Source organism: Bos indicus, chromosome 13, assembly GCF_029378745.1.
Source record: "Bos indicus isolate NIAB-ARS_2022 breed Sahiwal x Tharparkar chromosome 13, NIAB-ARS_B.indTharparkar_mat_pri_1.0, whole genome shotgun sequence".
NCBI lineage: Eukaryota > Metazoa > Chordata > Mammalia > Artiodactyla > Bovidae > Bos > Bos indicus.
In genome coordinates this window covers 35,305,071-35,326,219 of record NC_091772.1, presented here as the reverse complement: position 1 = coordinate 35,326,219, position 21,149 = coordinate 35,305,071, and the positions used below count along the sequence as shown (strand labels likewise).

General features: G+C 39.9%; 1 protein-coding gene across 2 annotated transcripts in view; it reads left to right on the top strand.

Moving 5' to 3' along the window:
• Positions 1–8,376: 8,376 nt before the first annotated feature.
• The window catches only part of MTPAP (mitochondrial poly(A) polymerase), a 30,664-nt gene continuing 17,891 nt past the window's right edge, over positions 8,377–21,149 (top strand). The window contains exons 1-4 of one of the 2 annotated variants that reach the window (XM_019973167.2): positions 8,377–8,565; positions 13,299–13,471; positions 13,993–14,226; positions 16,193–16,417. In XM_019973167.2, the coding sequence (XP_019828726.2) occupies positions 8,412–8,565; positions 13,299–13,471; positions 13,993–14,226; positions 16,193–16,417 (786 nt within the window). In that variant the 5' untranslated portion in view covers positions 8,377–8,411. Of the gene's footprint in view, positions 8,566–8,888; positions 9,133–13,298; positions 13,472–13,992; positions 14,227–16,192; positions 16,418–21,149 lie in introns of those variants that run through there. The other variant, XM_019973168.2, reaches the window with a different exon arrangement.

Here is a 21,149-nt window from a genome sequence, read left to right as displayed (position 1 = left end):
CCAAGTCTATGCCCCAACCAGTAATGCTGAAGAAGCTGAAGTTGATAGGTTCTATGAAGACCTACAAGACCTTTTAGAACTAACACCCAAAAAAGATGTCCTTTTCATTATAGGGGACTGGAATGCAAAAGTAGGAAGTCAAGAAACACCTGGAGTAACAGGCAAATTTGGCCTTGGAATACGGAATGAAGCAAGGCAAAGGCTAATAGAATTTTGCCAAGAAAATGCACTGGTCATAGCAAACACCCTCTTCCAAAAACACAAGAGAAGACTCTACACATGGACATCACCAGATGGTCAACACTGAAATCAGACTGATTATATTCTTTGCAGCCAAAGATGGAGAAGCTCTATACAGTCAACAAAAACAAGACCAGGAGCTGACTGTGGCTCAGATCATGAACTCCTTATTGCCAAATTCAGACTGAAATTGAAGAAAGTAGGGAAAACCACTAGCCACTCAGGCATGACCTAAATCAAATCCCTTATGATTACACAGTGGAAGTGAGAAATAGATTTAAGGGCCTAGATCTGATAGACAGAGTGCCTGATGAACTATGGAATGAGGTTAATGACATTGTACAGGAGACAGGGAGCAAGACCATCCCATGGAAAAGAAATGCAAAAAAGCAAAATGGCTGTCTGAGTAGGCCTTACAAATAGCTGTGAAAAGAAGAGAAGCAAAAAGCAAAGGAGAAAAGGAAAGATATAAGCATCTGAATGCAGAGTTCCAAAGAATAGCAAGGAGAGATAAGAAAGCCTTCCTCAGCGATCAATGCAAAGAAATAGAGGAAAACAACAGAATGGGAAGACTAGAGATCTCTTCAAGAAAATTAGAGATACCAAGGGAATATTTCATGCAAAGATGGGCTCAATAAAGGACAGAAGTGGTATGGACCTAACAGAAGCAGAAGATATTAAGAAGAGGTGGCAAGAATACACAGAAGAACTGTACAAAAAAGATCTTCATGACCCAGATAATCACGACGGTGTGGTCACTGACCTAAAGCCAGACATCCTGGAATGTGAAGTCAAGTGGGCCTTAGAAAGCATCACTATGAACAAAGCTAGTGGAGGTGATGGAATTCCAGTTGAGCTATTCCAAATCCTGAAAGATGATGCTGTGAAAGTGCTGCACTCAATATGCCAGCAAATTTGGAAAACTCAGCAGTGGCCACAGGACTGGAAAAGGTCAGTTTTCATTCCAATCCCAAAGAAAGGCAATGCCAAAGAATGCTCAAACTACCACATAATTGCACTCATCTCACACACTAGTAAAGTAATGCTCAAAATTCTCCAAGCCAGGCTTCAGCAATACGTGAACTTCCAGATGTTCAAGCTGGTTTTAGAAAAGGCAGAGGAACCAGAGATCAAATTGCCAACATCTGCTGGATCATGGAAAAAGCAAGAGAGTTCCAGAAAAACATCTGTTTCTTCTTTATTGACTATGCCAAAGCCTTTGACTGTGTGGATCACAATAAACTGTGGAAAATTCTGAAAGAGATGGGAATATCAGACCACCTGACCTGCCTCTTGAGAAACCTATATGCAGATCAGGAAGCAACAGTTAGAACTGGACATGGAACAACAGGCTGGTTCCAAATAGGAAAAGGAGTACGTCAAGGCTGTATATTGTCACCCTGCTTATTTAACTTATATGCAGAGTACCTCATGAGAAACGCTAGGCTGGAAGAAGCACAAGCTGGAATCAAGATTGCTGGGAGAAATATAACCTCAGATACGCAGATGACACCACCCTTATGGCAGAAAGTGAAGAGGAACTCAAAAGCCTCTTGATGAAAGTGAAAGTGGAGAGTGAAAAAGTTGGCTTAAAGCTCAACATTCAGAAAACGAAGATCATGGCATCTGGTCCCATCACTTCATGGCAAATTAGATGGGGAAACAGTAGAAACAGTGTCAGACTTTATTTTTGGGGGCTCTAAAATCAGTGCAGATGGTGACTGCAGCCATGAAATAAAAAGACGCTTACTCCTTGGAAGAAAAGTTATGACCAACCTAGGTAGCATATTCAAAAGCAGAGACATTACTTTGCCAACTAAGGTCTGTCTAGTCAAGGCTATGGTTTTTCCTGTGGTCATGTATGGATGTGAGAGTTGGACTGGGAAGAAGGCTGAGTGCTGAAGAATTGATGCTTTTGAACTGTGGTGTTGGAGAAGACTGTTGAGAGTCCCTTGGACTGCAAGGAGATCCAGCCAGTCCATTCTGAAGGAGATCAGCCCTGGGATTTCTTTGGAAGGAATAATGCTAAAGCTGAAACTCCAGTACTTTGGCCACCTCATGGGAAGAGCTAACTCATTGGAAAATACTCTGATGCTGGGAGGGATTGGGGGCAGGAGGAGAAGGGGATGACAGAGGATGAGATGGCTGGATGGCATCACTGACTCGATGGACGTGAGTCTGAGTGAACTCCGGGAGTTGGTGATGGACAGGGAGGCCTGGTGTGCTGCGATTCATGGGGTCACAAAGAGTCGGACACGACTGAGCGACTGAACTGAACTGAACTGAGTATAAATTTCTGTTTGCTGATAGAGAAGTAAATCTTCCTACCTGGGCTGGTCCGAAGCAAGTGAAAGGGGATTATGAGCTTTCCTTGCTGCGGAGAGGTGAAAAGCTGGGTGAGGTGGACCATTTTGTAGACTCAGCGTTTCTCCACCAGGCTCTCTCCTGATTCGATGCTGTGATGCCAAGAAGGCAGTGAAAGCTTGCAGTTGCACCTTTGATGGAACACTGAAGAATTTAACAAAGGACAGCTCCAGTCTCCAGTGTCACCCCTGGGCCTCAAAGATGGGAGGGCAGGAATCTTTGGCAAACGGGGATGAGAATCGTGGATTGCTGATTTTACTCAAACATGATTTGAGAGGGAAAGTAAACTACAACCTCTCTCAGTATCCTTGGGGCATTGGTTCCAGGATCCCTGCAGATTCCAAAATTCACAGATGCTCAAGTCTGTTATATAAAGTGGCGTAGTATTTGCATATAACATACACAAATCTTCCCATATGTAGGGGGTTGGGGTGCTGACTCCCATGCAGTGGGAAATCCACAGATAACTTCAAACTCCTCCAAAACTTTACTACTAAAGCATTCTGTTGACCAGAAGCTTTACCAATAGAATAGACAGTCAATTAACACATATTTTGTATGTTTTATATATTATACTGTATGTTGTTGTTCAGTCACTAAATCGTGTCTGACTTTTTGCGACCTTGTAGATTGTAGCATGCCAGGCTTCCCTGTCCTCTATTGTCTCCTAGAGGTTGCTCAAGTTCATGTCTATTGAGTTGGCGATGCTATTTAACCATCTCATCCTCTTCCACCCTTATATAGTGTATTCTTACAATAAAACAAGCTAGAGAAAAGAAAATGTTATTAAGGAAATCATAAGGAAAATACAGGTAATGTATTATATTTATCCATACATCATCTGTTTATGAGTCATTGTGTCAGTACCTATGTCAATATTATATAGTGTATTCTTACAATAAAACAAGCTAGAGAAAAGAAAATGTTATTAAGGAAATCATAAGGAAAATACAGGTAATGTATTATATTTATCCATACATCATCTGTTTATGAGTCATTGTGTCAGTACCTATGTCAATATTGTCTTAGATGGTACAAAACACGGTAGATGTCATACATATTACTAACACTAGCCGTCACAAATGAAAAGATAATGTGAAAAGGAAATTTGTTTATTTATAGTTATAACAAATCATGCATTGATAACTTTATGGTTGCCTCATGTCATGGATAAGATTGCTCCACAATTAATGTACACAAATGAATGAATCATTATAAAATTTTATGGCATAGAGTGTTAGTCATATTCATAATACTGTATTGGAAGCATTGCTACATTTTTTTAAAAACCACTTACCTATGATGATAGCTGATACACAGCTTCTCCGATTACGAGAGGGATACCATACAGTAATGAAATTCTTTGAAAGCAAAGCTGTAAAACAACAAGGAAAGTAACCCATTATTAATTTTATAGTAAATATCATTCACCTTATGCCTACATAAGGAAACACTGTGAATGAGTGCTCAGTTACTCAGTCGTGTCCTACTCTTTGCAACCCCATGGACTGTACCCCGCCAGGCTCTCCTATCCATGAGATTTTACAGGCAAGAATACTAGAGTGGGTTGCCATTCCTTCTTCAGGGAATCTTCCTGGCCCAGAGATCAAACATGCATCTTTGGCTTCTCCTTCATTGACAGGCAGAGTCTTTATCGCTGAGCCACCTGGGAAACCAATACACTAATATCTGAATATATTTTATGCATTCATAGCATAACCTTTTTTGTTATATATATTTCCAGGCCAGGCTATGAATTTCATCTGAAAGTTTTTTGAAATTGTCACAAATCTCCAGAAAATGTTCCAATATAGTTATTGAAAAAAATTTACATGTAGGTAGATTCATGCAGCTTAAACCCGTGTTGTTCAAGTCAACTGTGCTTTAAATCATCTGTAGATTTCTTATAATACCTAATACAAAGCAAATGTTATATAGTTGTCTTCGTGGGGAAAATTCAAGTTTGGTTTTTTAGAATTTTCAGGAATTTTATTTTTCGAATGTTTTCCTTCTGAGGTTGGCTGAATCTGCAGATGTGGAACCCACGGACATAGAAGGCTGACTGTAATTTAGCACACAACTTAGCAGCAGCAGCAGCAGTGAGGAAAATAGTTATTTTTCTACAGCAGCAAAAATATAAATATTGTAGAGAATGGACATTTTCATGATTTTATAGATAAAAAACATAATTTCTCAGAAATTCTAAGACTGTGATAGCTCATGCCTTTCAAAATCCCAGTGGTTGTAAGTTTGCTTTTCTCTGCTAGTAAAGCTTCCTTTAGCACTTCTGCTTGCTGAGCTGTTCTTAGTCGACATACTCAGCTTTGAACATGAAAATCCTTCTTGATGACTTGAACAGGAAACCACGAACTGAAAGGCCATTAGTAAGGTAGCCAGATAATTTATCCTCTGAATTGGAATACTTGTTAGAGTGAGAGTGTGGAGTTAATAATTACATGAGCACCACTGAATATATGCCCTCTGGAGGCTTAAATCACACACTTTCACATTTTATCAAAGACAAGCTTAACATGTAAAAAGCATTGTGTGGCATATGAAATGTAGACACAATTTAAGAATTTCCTTACTCATTTTCTATTGGCTTTCCATCTGCAAAGGATTCCTTTTTCTTTTTAGTGATAAAAATAATACCTGTTTGTTTAAAAAAAAAATACTAAATGCTGGGACTTCCTTGGTAGTCCAGTGGTTAAGAATCCACTTTGCAATGCAGGGGATGCAGGTTCAATCCCTGGTCGGGGAACTAAGATCCCACACGTCTCAAAGCAACTAAGAGTAGGTACTCTATTAACAGAAGAGTCTCATGATGCAACGGAGATCCCACACGGCACAACTAAGACCCGAGGCAACCAAACTCATGAATTAATTTTAAAAATGCTAAATGCTAAAAGTCTCTCATTTCTATGCCCCTCAGCACCTAATTTCCCTCGTCATCAGATAGCACCATTTAGGTGGCTTAAAATAAAAGAAATGTATTGTCTCACCATTTTGAAGGACAGAAATCCAAAGTCAAGGTGTTAGCAAGGTTGTGTTCCCTCTGAAGCCTGTTGGAGAATTTTGTGGCTTGCCAGCCATCTTTTGGCTACATCTCTCCAGTCTCCACCTTGTCATCACTTGTCATTCTTCTGTGTGTCTGGCTTCATCTGGCTGCCTTCTTATAAGGACACCAGTTATACCCCCTGCCCCTGCTTCACTATGAACTTAACTGATTACATCTATAATAACCCTATCTCTAAATAAGGTCACATTCTGAGTTCCTGGGGGTTAGGATAACTTTAGACGGGCACGATTCAATCCACAATAGAAGCTAAACTCTGTAAGTCAATAAATTAAGGCTGCCATCTATAACAAATATTCATAATACTTCAAAGTTTGGCTCTTTTTACCCATGTTTGAGAGAATCTATGGGAGCAACATTTTTTAATTGACATATAATTGAGTTATAATGTTGTGTTAATTTCTGCTGGTTTTCAATTTCAGCAAAAATGATTCAGTTATATATATATATATATATATATATATATATTCTTTTTTCATACTCTTTTCCACTATAATAACCACAGGAATTGAATATGGTTCCCTGTACCATACAATGGGACCTTGTTGTTTATCCATTCTATATATAATAGTTTGCATCTGTCAGTCCCAACCTCCCATTCCTTCCCTCCCCCATCTACCTATTCCTTAGCAATGTGTGGGTAAATTATTGATAGACATAGAGAAGCCTGAATGAACTGACCTCAGCTAACCAGAATCACCAACTTATTGACCAAAATGTATATGCACTGGACTTTCCAAAAGAGCAGTCATTAACAAGAAAATACTCAATGACATGAATGTAACTTTGTATTAAATATTGAGTAGATACAAAATAACATTTATAAACATGTGTATGGTAAGAAGAATTCTGATCCAATGAACAATTATAGCCCCACCACACAGTTTAAAAAATAAAACACTATCCTTCAAGAATTCTACATTTAATTTTTAAATGGCTAAATTAATGTGTGGACATACTTAGTCTAAAAACTTTTTATAATTAGAATTCTATTGAACAAAAATAGAATGGAATAAATAAATAAAACAGATAATAAGGAGTATTGACAAGAATGTAGAGAAACTGGAACACTCATAAACTAGTTGTGAGAATGAATATGATTCAGCAGCTATGGAAAATAGCCTACAGTTCCTCAAAAAGTTAAACACATGACCCACCAATTCCACTCCTAGGTATGTATCCAAGAGAAGTGAAAACACATGCTCACACAAAAACTTATACATGAAAATTCATAGCAGCATTATTTATAGTAACAAAAAGGTGGAGACAACCCAAAGGCCCATGAAGTGATGACTGGATACCCACTTGTGGCATAGTCACACAATGGAATATTATTCTGCCACAGAAAGAAATAAGGTGAGATAGATGCTACAACGTGGGTCAACCTTGAAATGATTATATCCTGTGAAAGAAGCTAGTGACCAAAAAAAAAAAAAAAATCTCATATGATTCCATGTATATGAAATGTCCAGAAAGGCAGTTCCATAGACACACAGAGTAGATAAGTGGTTATTTAGTGCTGGGGGGAGTGTGGTGGTTAGGGGTGGTAGCTGACAGGGGCACAAGGTTTCTTTTGGAGGTAATGAAAGTGTTTCTAAAAATAACGGTGATTGGTGTCCATTTTCGTGAATATACTAAAAATCACTGAATGATGCACCTAAAGGGGTGTAGCAATGGCACCCCACTCCAGTACTCTTGCCTGAAAAATCCCATGGGTGGAGGAGCCTGGTAGGCTGCAGTCCATGGGATCGCTGAGGGTCAGACACGACTGAACGACTTCACTTTCACTTTTCACTTTCCTGCATTGGAGAAGGAAATGGCAACCCACTCCAGTGTTCTTGCCTGGAGAATCCCAGGGACGGGGGAGCCTGGTGGGCTGCCGTCTATGGGGGTCGCACAGAGTCGGACACGACTGAAGTGACTTAGCAGCAGCAGCAAAGGGGTGTATTTTGTAGTATATGAATTAAATCGCAATGGAAATTTTACCAAAAAATGACAGGGAGGGAGCGAGAGAGGGAGGGAGGAAGGGAAACCCTACTGTGAAACCTAGGTTTACTTCTATTTCTTTCCCAGTCTGGCTGTAGAACTTTAGGAATGTTACTTAACTTCTCTAAGCCTTAACTTCCCCATAAATAAATGGGCATAGTAAGAGTTCTTACGTCACAGGGCTGTTGTAAGAATTTAAAAAGTCAACACACGTCAAGGGCTTGAAGTGAAGTCGCTCAGTCGTGTCCGACTCTGCGACCCCATGGACTGTAGCCTACCAGGCTCCTCCCTCCATGGGATTCTCCAGGCAAGAGTACTAGAGTGGGTTGCCATTCCCTTCTCCAGGGGATATTCCCGACCCAGGGATCGAACCCGGGTGTCCCTCATTCCAGGCAAATAGTTTAACCTCTGGGCCACCAGGGAAAGAAAAAGTGTCGAATTTATTATATTCTTAGATTCCCAAGTCAGCGCCTCTTCCTCATGCCCCCGTCTCTGGTTCTATTTTCAATGTAAAAGAGTAAGTCGCCTGCTAGTTCTCTTCAGCGTCTTTTTTCAGAGAACCGCGGGAGAGTGGAAATATTAAAACATGTCAGAAAGCTCAGGCATCTTTATTCAAGCCGCATCTTATTATCTAAGGGAAACGTCCTTTGCTTAGTTTGACCCTCTAGGCTTCCTATCCTTTTCGCCTCAGCGCGCATGCGCGGAAGCCCGGCGCCCCTTCGTTCGTGCTTCTGCCGCTTTGACAATGGCGGCTTGCAGCGTGGGGCTGTTGACCCGTTTGTCCCTGCGCGTTCAGAGAAGCCAAGTCCAGCGCCCTCTTCGCAGGCTTCTCAGTTGCCCAGGAACGGTGGCCGCAGGCCTCAGGAGGGAAGAGCAGTCCTCGGGGAGCGCGGAGACAGGTGTGGTGCCGGGGCTGTAGCCGCGATCTGCCTCGGGCCAGGGCAGGAGGAAGAGTCTGGAGTCGCGGGCGGGCGCTTGACCTGTGGAAGCGGCCGAGGAGCCTTTGGCCATCGGAGAGGTGTCCCGACCTCGTCTGACCGCGTTCGGGGAATCTAGAGCCGCCGTCGTGGCTCGTGGTCGTAGCGGGGTTTGTGACATTTCTGCCTTCGGGGACTCCGTGTCCAGCAGTGAAGTCGTTCAAGGCTCGTTTGCAGGCCAGGAACACAGTTTGCCAGTGTTTGACAGTTTGGCGAAACATTGTTGCCAGTAATGGTAGTGATTCCACAGTTCCTTTTTCGGTAGCTTCCTAGCTCACAAATGTAACTGATTTTGATGCTCACAAGTTGCTCATGGAGGCCGAGCGATGCCTTGATGAATGAGTAACTGGGATCCCTGGTCCTCCAGTGGAGGCTCTGCTTCTGAAGTTACTGCCTTTTGCTTTATTCTTCTGGCCAGTTTGAACAAAATCAGCCTGGTTAACAGACCTGCAGGGGCTGGAACAGCAGGAGTTTTAAGTTTATGTGTTGGTGTGTTCAGAAGTCCAGCCACCCTTCTTGAAACCTAAGAGATGCGTATACGCTGTTTATAATTCTTAAAGCAATCTAGCAAGAAATGTATAATTGTTTCCATTTTAGAGATGTAGACAGAGGCCCAAGGTGCTGAGTGGTTTGCAGCTCAGTTAATTTATACCTCGAGTCCCGCTGTTAAACAAAATATGTTGATTTTACCATTTCTTGGAGCTGGAATTTTAAGATATGAAATTATTTCTGGAAACAACTCTAAAACATGCTACACCAGGAAAGTGTTTTTCCCTAAAATAAATGATAGGGTTGCGGTCCTCATCAGACTGTTTGAGAGACTCATTGACAGTGAGTGGGAAATATTGCTTAATATGACAGTTCATTGAAATGCTGATTGGGTTGTGTGTAGTAGAAACTGCTTCTGTTAGAATCTCTTTAAGTGACTCAAAATTTAAGTAAGACTTCTGCCAAAGAAGCTATTATAATTTAACATGACTATGGAGAAGGCAATGGCAGCCCACTCCAGTACTCTTGCCTGGAAGATCCCATGGACAGAGGAGCCTGGTAGGCTGCAGTCCATGGGGTCGATAAGAGTCGGACACGACTGAGCGACTTCACTTTCACTTTTCACTTTCATGCATTGGAGAAGGAAATGGCAACCTACTCCAGTGTTCTTGCCTGGAGAATCCCAGAGACGGGGAGCCTGGTGGGCTGCCGTCTATGGGGTTGCACAGAGTTGGACACGACTGAAGCGACTTAGCAGCAGCAGCATAGCGGCTTAATTTTAGAGTATTTTCATATGCTCTTTGAGATACAGAACTGTGTGAACTCAGTTTGGAAGGAATTATTAGTCCATTTTATAGATACAGAAACAAGTTTGTCCAGGTGGTGAGTAAGTGGTTCAAACTCATTCAGCTATTCAGTGGCAAAGGTAAGAATAAACCCTTCTGATTCCAAGGCTTCATTTAGTAGAACTTTTGTGTTTTCCTTAAGAAATGTGTTTCATTTTGTATCATTAGGGTAATATAACTGGCTAAATATTTAGAAATTCTTGTGAGGCATAACAAGTAACAAAATTCTCATTTGAATTGCTTTTCTGTTTTTAAAGAGAAGAAGGTGATTATTCTATGTAATTTTATAATTAGAAGAAAATTGAGAAATACCCAGTTGAGTTATTCACTCAGTGCGAGAACTCATTGCCAAAGCTTTGCTAGTTACATTTTCTAATAACAAGGAACACACTATTTCATAAAAAAGTCAGTTCATTTTTGATGAGGCTCTGATGGCTGGAAAATATTTATAATGAGCTAAAGCTACTAATTTCCCATTTCCCTGTTGGTCTTAGTTTTGACATAGCTTTCATGTGAGAAATGGAAAGAACCCTGATTTAAGAACAAGAATTTGTATTGTTCAGGACTCTGGGTGCAGATGACAGAAACTAACTCAAATTAAAGGGAGGATCCACCAACCATGTAACCAAACTCCAGAAGGAGACATGACTGCTTTAAGGTCACCTGGATGGATGTGATGAGAGTGAGTTATTTCCTCTGCTGTTCTTGTGGCGGCCTCTTTATCTCAGGTTCTTCTTCTACAGGTTGTTAATGGTGAGGGGGGGAGGAATGGCCACTAGTAGCTTGCAACTTTGTCCTGTGGGAGAATAATCTTTTGCCTGAATTTCAAAGATCCTAAGAAAGAGTTTTTGATCATCACCCCATCCCACCCCACCACCCTCACCTACTGGACCAAGAGGCGCTATTTCAAATCATTTGAGAGTCCTGGCCCGCCTAGTGGGGCGTGGGCACATGTATGGGAAGATAGCTATTGACAGCCACCCCCTACAATCTCACAGACAGGGTTGTGTGTTACCAGAACAGGGGACATGTGTCAGGCAACCAAGAAGCAGCTAAGCTCTTCAGGAGGCTACCCAGCTTGCTAGATGTTTGATTTGTTTTTTCATCATTAATGATACTTACCTTGTCTATCTCAAAAGGTTATTATGAGATTCAGAAGAGAGTGTTTTTGTGAAAACTGGAAAGTGCTGCCCCAGTGGAAGGGCAGCTGTCGCGTTCTCGTTGGTTTGTTCCAGGTTGTAAATCCCTACTTTCTTTGCAGTGCTTCCCTACCAGAGTTTTAGACCTTTGATTACTTCTTTCCAGATGCTCTCTGGTTAATCAGCATCCTTCAGATCCCTAATGTCTGGAGCAGAGCATGTACTCTACATGTGGCCTGACCAGTGAATAGTGAAAAAGTGACGGTACCCCTTGAACTTGGATTTTATATCTATATCTATCTTCTCCCCATTCTCACCCCAGAAGTTAATACATTCCCTTGGCTTATATTGAACTTTCATCAAATCACACTTTTGTTCTTCTTTTATACATCTACTGCTAGCTGATCCCTCCCCTCCTCCCACCCCACCCCCATTATGTGCTTCTGTGTTTATGTTGTTTTTGATTCTAAATGAAGGACAGTATTCTCTGTGTTTTTGCTTATCAGATTGTTATCACGACCACTGCAAATTTGAATCTGTCTTAGAATATTGGCACTTACTACTTTTTCCTTCCAACTTTGTGTTCTTTGTACATTTGACAAGCCTTTTTACAAGGTAATGAACTTACATTACCTGAACTTTCTGACCCCTCTTTCATGCCTTTGTTCTGTCTGCATCATTCATACCTTCTGTTGTTGAAGGCCAGAGCTGTTAGTCCTGTAGACCCTGCCTTCCCCCCTTACCTCCTGTCTTTTCAAGCATGTTTCTCCATCATTCATCAAACTTCTCGATCTCCTTCTCAAATTCAGTTTCTGTTCCTCCTCAGTAGTCCAACTGCAGGCAAATACTTGCATAAAAGTGCAAAGACATTGTATACTGATGACATTGCAGTGTTGCTCGTGATAGTGATAAGCCATCTAAATATTTATCGTAGAGGATTAATTAAATTACCATAAATATCCAAGAATACTTATGCAATTATTTTTAAAATGAGGTAAATATATATCTACTGATGTGAAAAGATATGACAGTGTATTAAATATTTAAAAACGTATTACAGAACAGAATGTACAGTACATTTTCAGTAATTTCGTTATGTGAAAAATGTTTATCTCTGGAGAGGTACAGATGTATATGTTTATATATGCCTTGAAAATGTCTGGAAAAGTATCACACTTAATACTTGGGTGTCAGAACTGGAGGAGGATTTATACATTTACTCTATGAAATTTTGCAGTTTGATTTTACTTTTACAATTAGCAGTTGAACATCAGTGTAGAGTCAGTAAATATCAGCAACAAGAAGATTGAGGTGGTAATTACAACTGGAGAAGTGGATGGGAAAAACTTGGACCATTAAAAAAAGAAGAAAATAGGGACCAGGTGGAAAGGCTGTCAGTAGACTGAGGTCATCCCTGTCCTAAGGACGGAAGACAGGTCCTCTTCTGTGTTGTTAAAGTAAATACAACACTGTGACTGACATTCTTCCAGAGATGTTGAAGTGAGGTATTGCAGAGTGGAGGCGATTCTGCCAAGAAGAGTCACAGACCTGAGCCCAATTTGCAGGATGAATGGGAGTTTGTGAGACAGAAAATGAGAAGGTGGGCATTGCAGCCAGAGAGAGAGGCTGTGAAAGTTCACTGTGTGATGGTGTCGTGTGGAGAGCACTGTAGGTGCGCAGTGTGGAGGAGGAGGAGGTGGCGGAAGCGACGTGGGTGAGAAGGGGCCAAGGTGCTGGGAGCCTCAAACTCAGGCCATGGGGCTGAGACCAGACTGGGAGCACAGCAAGAAGAAGACTTTGCTAAAAAGATTATTTTATAAAAGGGACTTTGGCACCTTTGTTTCATTGCACTCAGGCTTGAAAGTATTTCTTTTAGACTTTGAAATGTTACAGCTTATATAGACTTCTTATGTGTGTATTTATAAAAGTGGTTTTACTTTGAAAATTTTGTGGAACACTCCCTTTTTAGCGCTATTCATTGAATATAGTCAATCAAAACAGTGGAAAGGTGAGTGGTAAACACAAGGAAATGGTAGAGCACTTCACCTTGATAAAGGAGGAGAAGAAATAAGATGAGGTTAGGATAAAGTTGACTGTAGCCAAGTGTACAGTCTTTATATCCTTATCAAGAGACGCTTTAAATTTTACGTGTGTGTTGGTAATGTCTTTGTCTCATTCATAGGCTCTGAAGACAGGACTCCAAAAAAGAGATTCTCTGAGGTGCAAAACGAGAGACGAGAGCAGGCCCAGCGGACTGTGTTGATCCACTGCCCAGACAAAATCAATGAGAAAAAGTTTCTCAAGTTCTTATCCCAGCACGGACCTATTAACAGCCACTTCTTCTATGAAAGTTTTGTAAGTATTTGAGAAACGGTCTGACTGAACAGTCATGTATATTTTTTTTAGTTATTTTTTGCTCTCTTGCCTCTGCCACATGGTAAAGTGATATTTTCTGTTAATATCCTACAGCTTTCTTTATCTAAATTTCTTTAATGAGGTTTTTTTTTAATATGAGAAGTCCTTATAGGAGTATTACAGAATTATAAGCAGAATTATAACCGAATCATAATTTGACTACTTTAAATCATTCCATTATCTTAGGCATTGGAGCCAGTGGGAGGTCCTTTTTTACCTTTTAATTTTCTGTGTCAGCATTATTTTCAGCTTCACTTAACTCATACCATTTTATAGTGTTCCTTTTGTTAATCTGCTTATAATGGTTTAAAACCATTGCTTGTGTGCATACCATTGTAGATTTTAACAATGAACGTTTTTCATGTTGTGATAATTGCTTGGAAATATGAACTAAAACACTTTTAGTTTAAAAATATTAATAGTATTTAGGAATATGTTCTATTCTTATGTTTTTGATATAGGGTCTTTACGCTGCTGTAGAATTTTGTCAGAAGGAAAGTGTAACTTCGTTGCAGAATATTACCCGGACTCCAAGCCTGGGCCCAGAGGCTGCAATTCCATTCAAGTCACGTTATTTAAATTTAAAATTGAGAAATTCATTAAACCAGACTTCTGAACTGTCAAGCATTCAATGTAGTAACCAGTCTTCTCCTTCAAGCAAGAAGCTTTATCAGTTACTTTGTTGTGCAGAAAGTGTAAGTTTTTAGGTATACTTCCCCAGCTTGATATATGTGTATTTGACTTGTTTTGTACATTTTAAGTTTTTATTATCAAATATTATTAAATATTCAAATTACAGAGATACTGACCGAGTGAAAAGTAAAATCAATCCTTCCCCACTCCTTACCTGATGCACCATTTGTGATCATAAGAAGTAATCACATTCTTCCAAAGTTTTGGGCCTTTGGATTATTCTAGTTTTCTCTCTCTTGTCAACATGACATACAATTGTATATGACATTCTTTTTGTAAACTAAAAGATCTTATTTCTGGTTTTATCTCTTTTTTTCCTGCTCTGATAATGTTTGCAGTTGCTGGCCAGTCGCTCAGTTGTGTCTGACTCTTTGTGACCCCGGGGACTGCAGCAGGCCAGGTTTCCCTGTCCTTTACCATCTCCCGGAATTTGCTCAAGCTCATGTCCATTGAGTTGGTGATGCCACCATCTCATCCTCTGTCAACCCCTTCTCCTCTTGCCTTCAGTCTTTCCCAGCATCAGAGTCTTTTCCAATGAGTTGCCTCTTCGCATCAGGTGGCTAAAGTATTGGTGCTTCAGCTTCAGCCTCAGTCCTTCTGATGAACATTCAGGACTGATTTCCTTTAGGATTGACTGGTTTGATCTCCTTACTGTCCAAGGGACTTTCAAGAGTCTTCTCCAACACCACAGTTTGAAAGCATCAATTCTTTGGCCCTTAGCCTTCTTTATGGTCCAACTCTCATATCTGTACATGACTACTGGAAAAACCGTAGCTGTAACTATACGGACCTTTGTTGGCCAAATAATGTTTCTGCTTTTTAATATGCTGTCTAGGTTGGTCAGAGCCTTTTTTCCAAGAAGAAAGTGTCTTTTAATTTCATGGCTGCAGTCACCATCTGCAGTCATTTTGGAGCCCAAGAAAATAAAGTCTGTCACTGTTTCCATTGTTTCCCCTTTTATTTGCCATGAAGCTATGGGACCGGATACCATGATGTTTATATTAGTTTTGGTTTTTCTTACAGACTTGTCAAAGATTTAGCTAGTTCTTTTCAAGAACCTCTTTATGGTTTTATTTATCAAAATATATTATTTGGGGGTATTGATTTTTCTAGTTTTTAAAACTTCTAACCTTTTATATTTCCTCTACTTTGTGGGCCTTTAAGGCTGTGGTTTTTATTTTAAATATGAATATTTAAGCTTCAGCATGCACCTTCATCGGAGAAGGCAATGGCACCCCACTCCAGTACTCTTGCCTGGAAAATCCATGGACGGAGGAGCCTGGTGGGCTGTAGTCCATGGGGTCACTAAGAGTCGGACACGACTGAGCGACTTCACTTTCACTTTTCTCTTTCATGCATTGGAGAAGGAAATGGCAACCCACTCCAGCGTTCTTGCCTGGAGAATCCCAGGGACGGGGAAGCCTGGTGGGCTGCCGTCTATGGGGTCGCAGAGTCGAACACGACTGAAGCGACTTAGCAGCAGCAGCAGCATGCACCTTCATGGTATGGTCATTTTAGCACCAGTTTCCTAGGAAACATCCAGGACTGTTGTTCTAAGAAACTGGGGGATCGTGGGCCTTCATTCCTGAAACTTTGCTGCTTTCTAGTGTTTCTTGCCTTGAACATTGGCTCTCCTCTCCCCTGCAACTCCCTTTAAATGTCCAGCTTTGTGGTGGTTTCTACCTCCTCTACTAGAGCACTTTACTGTTTTCATTTTCCTTAAACAATACTTTATACTCAGTGCCTAAGAAAAGTCGTAGTTTTAATTCTAGCCAATTTTTATTTTGCTGGTATCCTTCCTCATTCCTCAGTACTTTTTAAAGGGCATTTATAATAAGGCTCAATGTAAAAAGATTGTGTATTTTTAAAGTCAGTCTCCTAAGCCATCAAATATCTGAAATAATATGACCATTATGCAACATGACCTGAACATTTTCTGTGTTTTGTTGTTTTGTTTTGGCCAGCTAGGTAGATGATCAGCTGAACACTCTCTTGAGGGAATTCCAGCTCACAGAGGAGAACACCAGGCTTCGATATCTCACCTGCTCTCTCATTGAAGATGTAGCGGCTGCATACTTTCCAGACTGTGCAGTCAGACCCTTTGGCTCCTCGGTGAATAGTTTTGGGAAACTAGGATGTGATTTGGACATGTTTTTGGATCTAGATGAAATTGGAAAATTTACTGCTCAAAAGGTAACTGCATTTCTTTAAATCACAAAGTTAAAATTATTAGAAGAAATAAAGGAAATCTTTGGACTTAATAAAATTATAACTTGATTTCTAAGCTTAAGAGGCAGTGTGGTTACAGAGTAAAGTCTATTTGATACTGCTTCTTTGGAATTGTAACATCTTTGCATTAGTCTAATATGTGGTCATTTTTTGTGAACATCTTAAACATGTAATAAAATGTTTGTTCCTTTCAGGGGTTGAGAAATTTTTTGGATAGACCAAGGTTACTTACTGTGTTTTTCAGATTATGTGTATATTAACTAATCGTTTTATCTGCATAACATAGTTACTGAAATACTTTTTACATCTCATGTTATTTGCTTTTATTCATTTCTCAGAATTCTTCTGATTTTTATTGTATTCAAAGACTATGTTAGCTACATTTAAGTGTATGATTATTTATTTTTTATTTTATTTTATTTTTAAACTTTACAATATTGTATTGGTTTTGCCAAATAACGAAATGAATCCACCACAGGTATACATGTGTTCCCCATCCTGAACCCTCCTCCCTCCTCCCTCCCCATACCATCCCTCTGGGTCGTCCCAGTGCACCAGCCCCAAGCATCCAGTATTGTGCATTGAACCTGGACTGGCGACTCGTTACCTTTTTATCGGGTTGTTCATTTATCATTGTTATGTCCATCATCTCTGTAAATGCCTTTTCTTTGAATTCTTTTTTGTTTATTAAGATGGCCCCTTGTTATCTGTCTCAGAAACCTTCTTCTGTATCACTATTTTCAGCTTTCACATTTTTGTTCAGTTGCTAAGTCATATCTGACTCTTTGAGACCCAATGGACTGCATTATGCCAGGCTTCCCTGTCCTTCACTGTCTCCTGGAGCTTGCTCACACTCATGTCCATTGAGTCAGTGATGCCATCCAACCATCTCATTCTCTGTTGCCCCTTCTCCTGCTCTCAATCTTTCGCAGCATCAGGGTCTTTTCCAATGAGAAGCTATGGTTTTTCCAGTAGTCATGTATGGATGTGAGAGTTGGACTGTAAAGAAAGCTGAGCATCAAAGAACTGATGCTTTTGAACTGTGGTGTTGGAGAAGACTCTTGAGAGTCCCTTGGGCTGCAAGGAGATCCAACCAGTCCATCCTAAAGGAAATCAGTCCTGAATATTCATTGGAAGGACTGATGCTGAAGCTGAAGCTCTAGTACTTCAGCCACCTTATGTGAAGAACTGACTCATCTGAAAAGACCCTGATGCTGGGAAAGATTGAATGAGGGAGGAGAAGGGAACTGCAGAGGATGAGATGGTTGGATGGCATCACTGACTCAATGAACATGAGTTTGAGTAAACTCTGGGAGTTGGTGACGGACAGGAAGGCCTGGCGTGCTGCAGTCCACAAGGTCGCAAAGATTCAGACACAACTGAGCAACTAAACTGAAGCTCTTCGCATCAGATGGCCACAGTATTGGAGCTTCAACTTCAGCGTTAGTCCTTCTAATGAATTTTCAGAGTTGATTTCCTTTAGGATTGACTGATTTGATGATCTTAGTGTCCAGGGGACTCTCAAGAGTCTTCTCCCAACACCACAGTTCAGAAGCATCAGTTCTTTGGTGCTGTCTTCTTTATGGTCCAACTCTCACATCCATACATGACTGCTGGAAAAACCATAGCTTTGACTGGATGGACCTTTGTCGGCAAAGTGGTATCTCTGCTTTTAATATGCTATCTAGGTTTGTCATAGCTTTCCTTCCAAGGAGCAAGCATGTTTTAATTTCATGGCTGCAGTCATACTCTGCAGTGGTTTTGGAGCCTGAGAAAAGAAAATCCATCACTGTTTCCACTTTTTCCCCATCTATTTGCCATCAAGTGATGGGACAGGATGCCATGATCTTAGTTTTCTGTATGTTGAGTTTTAAGTCAGCTTTTTCAGTCTTTCATCCTCATCAAGAGGCTCTTTCTGAGACTGTTGATATTTCTCTCAGCAACATAACATACGTTGTTATATTTTGGGTATAAATAGTAAATCACTGAATTTTATGCTTTTAGTCCAATCTTTGAGTCTTTTTATTTATTATTACTGGTAAAATTTGATTTTATTTCTACTGTTTAATTTTTTATTTCCTATTTTCTATGCTTTTCCTTTGCTTTTCCTTCCTTTCTTCCTCCTGTTGAATTCTTTCTTTATTCTGCCCTTTCATCCCTTACCTTCTTTCCATTTACAGTTTAGAGATTTTATATCCCATTTATAGTTTATTAACATGCATGTCTGACAGAGTAAAGTTAATCAGTGTGTCTGGTATCATCCCAAACAGTATAAGAGGGGCTTTAATTTAATTACAACTTTGATTTGGAAAAACTTCTGCATTTTTGTACAATCTTAGGTTTCTATGACTTTTCTTTCTTATGTATTTCAAACTAATAATCTCTGTGTGACTGTCTAGTTGAAACATCAAACTTAACATTTTGAAAACAAAAGTTTATCTTAATCTCCTTGTTAATATTCTTAAGTTTTTATGAAAGTTATTTACGTGTCACATGTTAATTAGTGGCATTTTAGCTTTCCTGATATTTGCTGTCACCTAAGCAAAGAAATCTAAGCTAATCTTTTAGGCCTGCCTCTTCATTTACATCCTCAAAGCTGCAGTCACTGGGTCCCTTAAAACTTCTCAGTTAAATGATTATAACAACATCTTGCTTTCCACGTATTCCTCGCATTATGCCTTGGTATTCTAGCCCTCAGGTTCTGCTGAAGTTACCTTAAAACACAGATTGGATCATCCACAAACTCAGAATTGTTCTTTTTAACAGAGAATTGAAATGATCTGTTTCATAATTCATTTTAGTGATAATTTCTCATTCTGTATCTTCACACACCAGTTTTTCAGTTATATCACTTAATTACCTAATTGTAAGGCACTTTTATGATGTGGATAACAACGAAACAATTGTTATGTCTCTTCATTGAGGAGTGCTGTTTCCTTCCATTCCTGACTGCCATTCCTAAGCAGCTTGCAAGTCCTAGTTCTGATTCCACCTTCTTAAAACCATACTTGATTTTTTTTTTGCTCCAGTCAAAATTAATCACTCCTTTTTTGCAGTGTCTTGCTCATCTTTCTGTCTCTAGATTCCTCCTGGGTTACATTTAGTGAGTGGTTGATCTGTGTCTCTCACTGTATCATAAGCGTGGGCAGAACAGGGACCGAGTCTGTTCGTTTTCTCATCCCACACGGTGCCTATCTGCTTGGTGTGTAATTACAGAGTCAAAACTGGCCAAGGAATATAAAACACATCACAGTGAAACAGATCAGTCTTACTAAGATGAACATGCTTTTAATACTTGAAGTTGTATTAAATTCCTGGCGGGGACACTTAAATTGTATTAGGTTATTTTTATATTAAATAATTAACATGGCTAACAATATGTTGTGATGGTGAAAGCTTGGGCTCAGGAGCCACACTGCAGATTAATCATTCTTCTACTTACAGCTGTGTGACAATGGGTAAGTTATTTACCTTCTCTGTGCCTTGATTTTCCTAGCTGTAAAACTGGATTGGTGCTGTAGAACCAACTCATAGAATGAGAGGATTGGTAGACAGTAAGAAACAGTTTTTTTTCTGTTGGAAGTAGAGGAAGGAGTTGGAAACTTAGTTGGATGTTAGATTTCTGAACTAAAGAGCTATTTAAAAGACAGTGTTTTAAAAAAGTATTTTAAAAGACAGTGCTTCAGTCTTACTAAACAGTTTGACATAATTTTGTATGTAGGTTTAACTTAAGCAGTGTTGTTATATACTTATATTCTGAAATATGTGCTTATTTAAGATTATAATAGCTTTGCTAATAGAAACTTTTTAGAAATATAATGAAAAACAGGAGCATTTTTTAATTTTAATTTTTAAATAAATAAAAATAAATTAACAGCAACAAAAAGCAGGACTACTTTTAAATTCATCCTCCATAAAGCAGCTTCTTTGATTGCTGTATGCCGTCATGAACCTCTCCTTCCTCTTGGTGCTCTGTGTGTCTCGGTACCCCACCTTGGTTTGTAATTCTCGGGACTTGTTTTATTCTTCAGCCAGAGTTGAGGACAGTTAGGAAGAGATTATAACTAAATCTATAAATATGTCTTAGCTTCAATCTACTGTATCCTTTTAAAAAATGGCTGCAGAATATTCTATTGAATGAATGCACCATAATTTATTTCATAACCAGTCCTTTTTCGTTAGTTAGGGAGCAGTATCTTTTTTCCTGCTTTATTGCCAACTATAGTAGGTGATATTCTTAGGTTGTGCGTAACAGAAACCAACCCAGAGCAGCTTAAACAAACAGAAGTAGAGGAAGCATCCTAGAACTCAGGAGTCAGGAGTCAGGAGTGTGGGTGAGTCCTGGGAAAAGACTAGAACTAAAGTATAAACTATCAACAATCCACAAAGGGTCTGTTTCTCTCCATGTTTTGCTTTGTTTAATATCTTCCTCCCCTTCACTCTCCTTTCCCCACCCCACTTTGATTTTCTTTACTTTTTCATCCTGGTGGTGTAGCATGTGCCTGCCCCAAAGTTTCTGAGTTCCATTTCACCTGGTAGCCTCTGCCCCTCAGTTGCAGTTCCTGGTGGAAACACTGGGTGGTGAGGGGAGCCTCCATGCTGCTCACGTCAGCAACCCTGTCTGGTCCACATGCATTGTCAGGGCCTTCATCCTTTCAGGAGGAATGAGTTCTTGAAGAGGGGTGGGTTGAGGGTA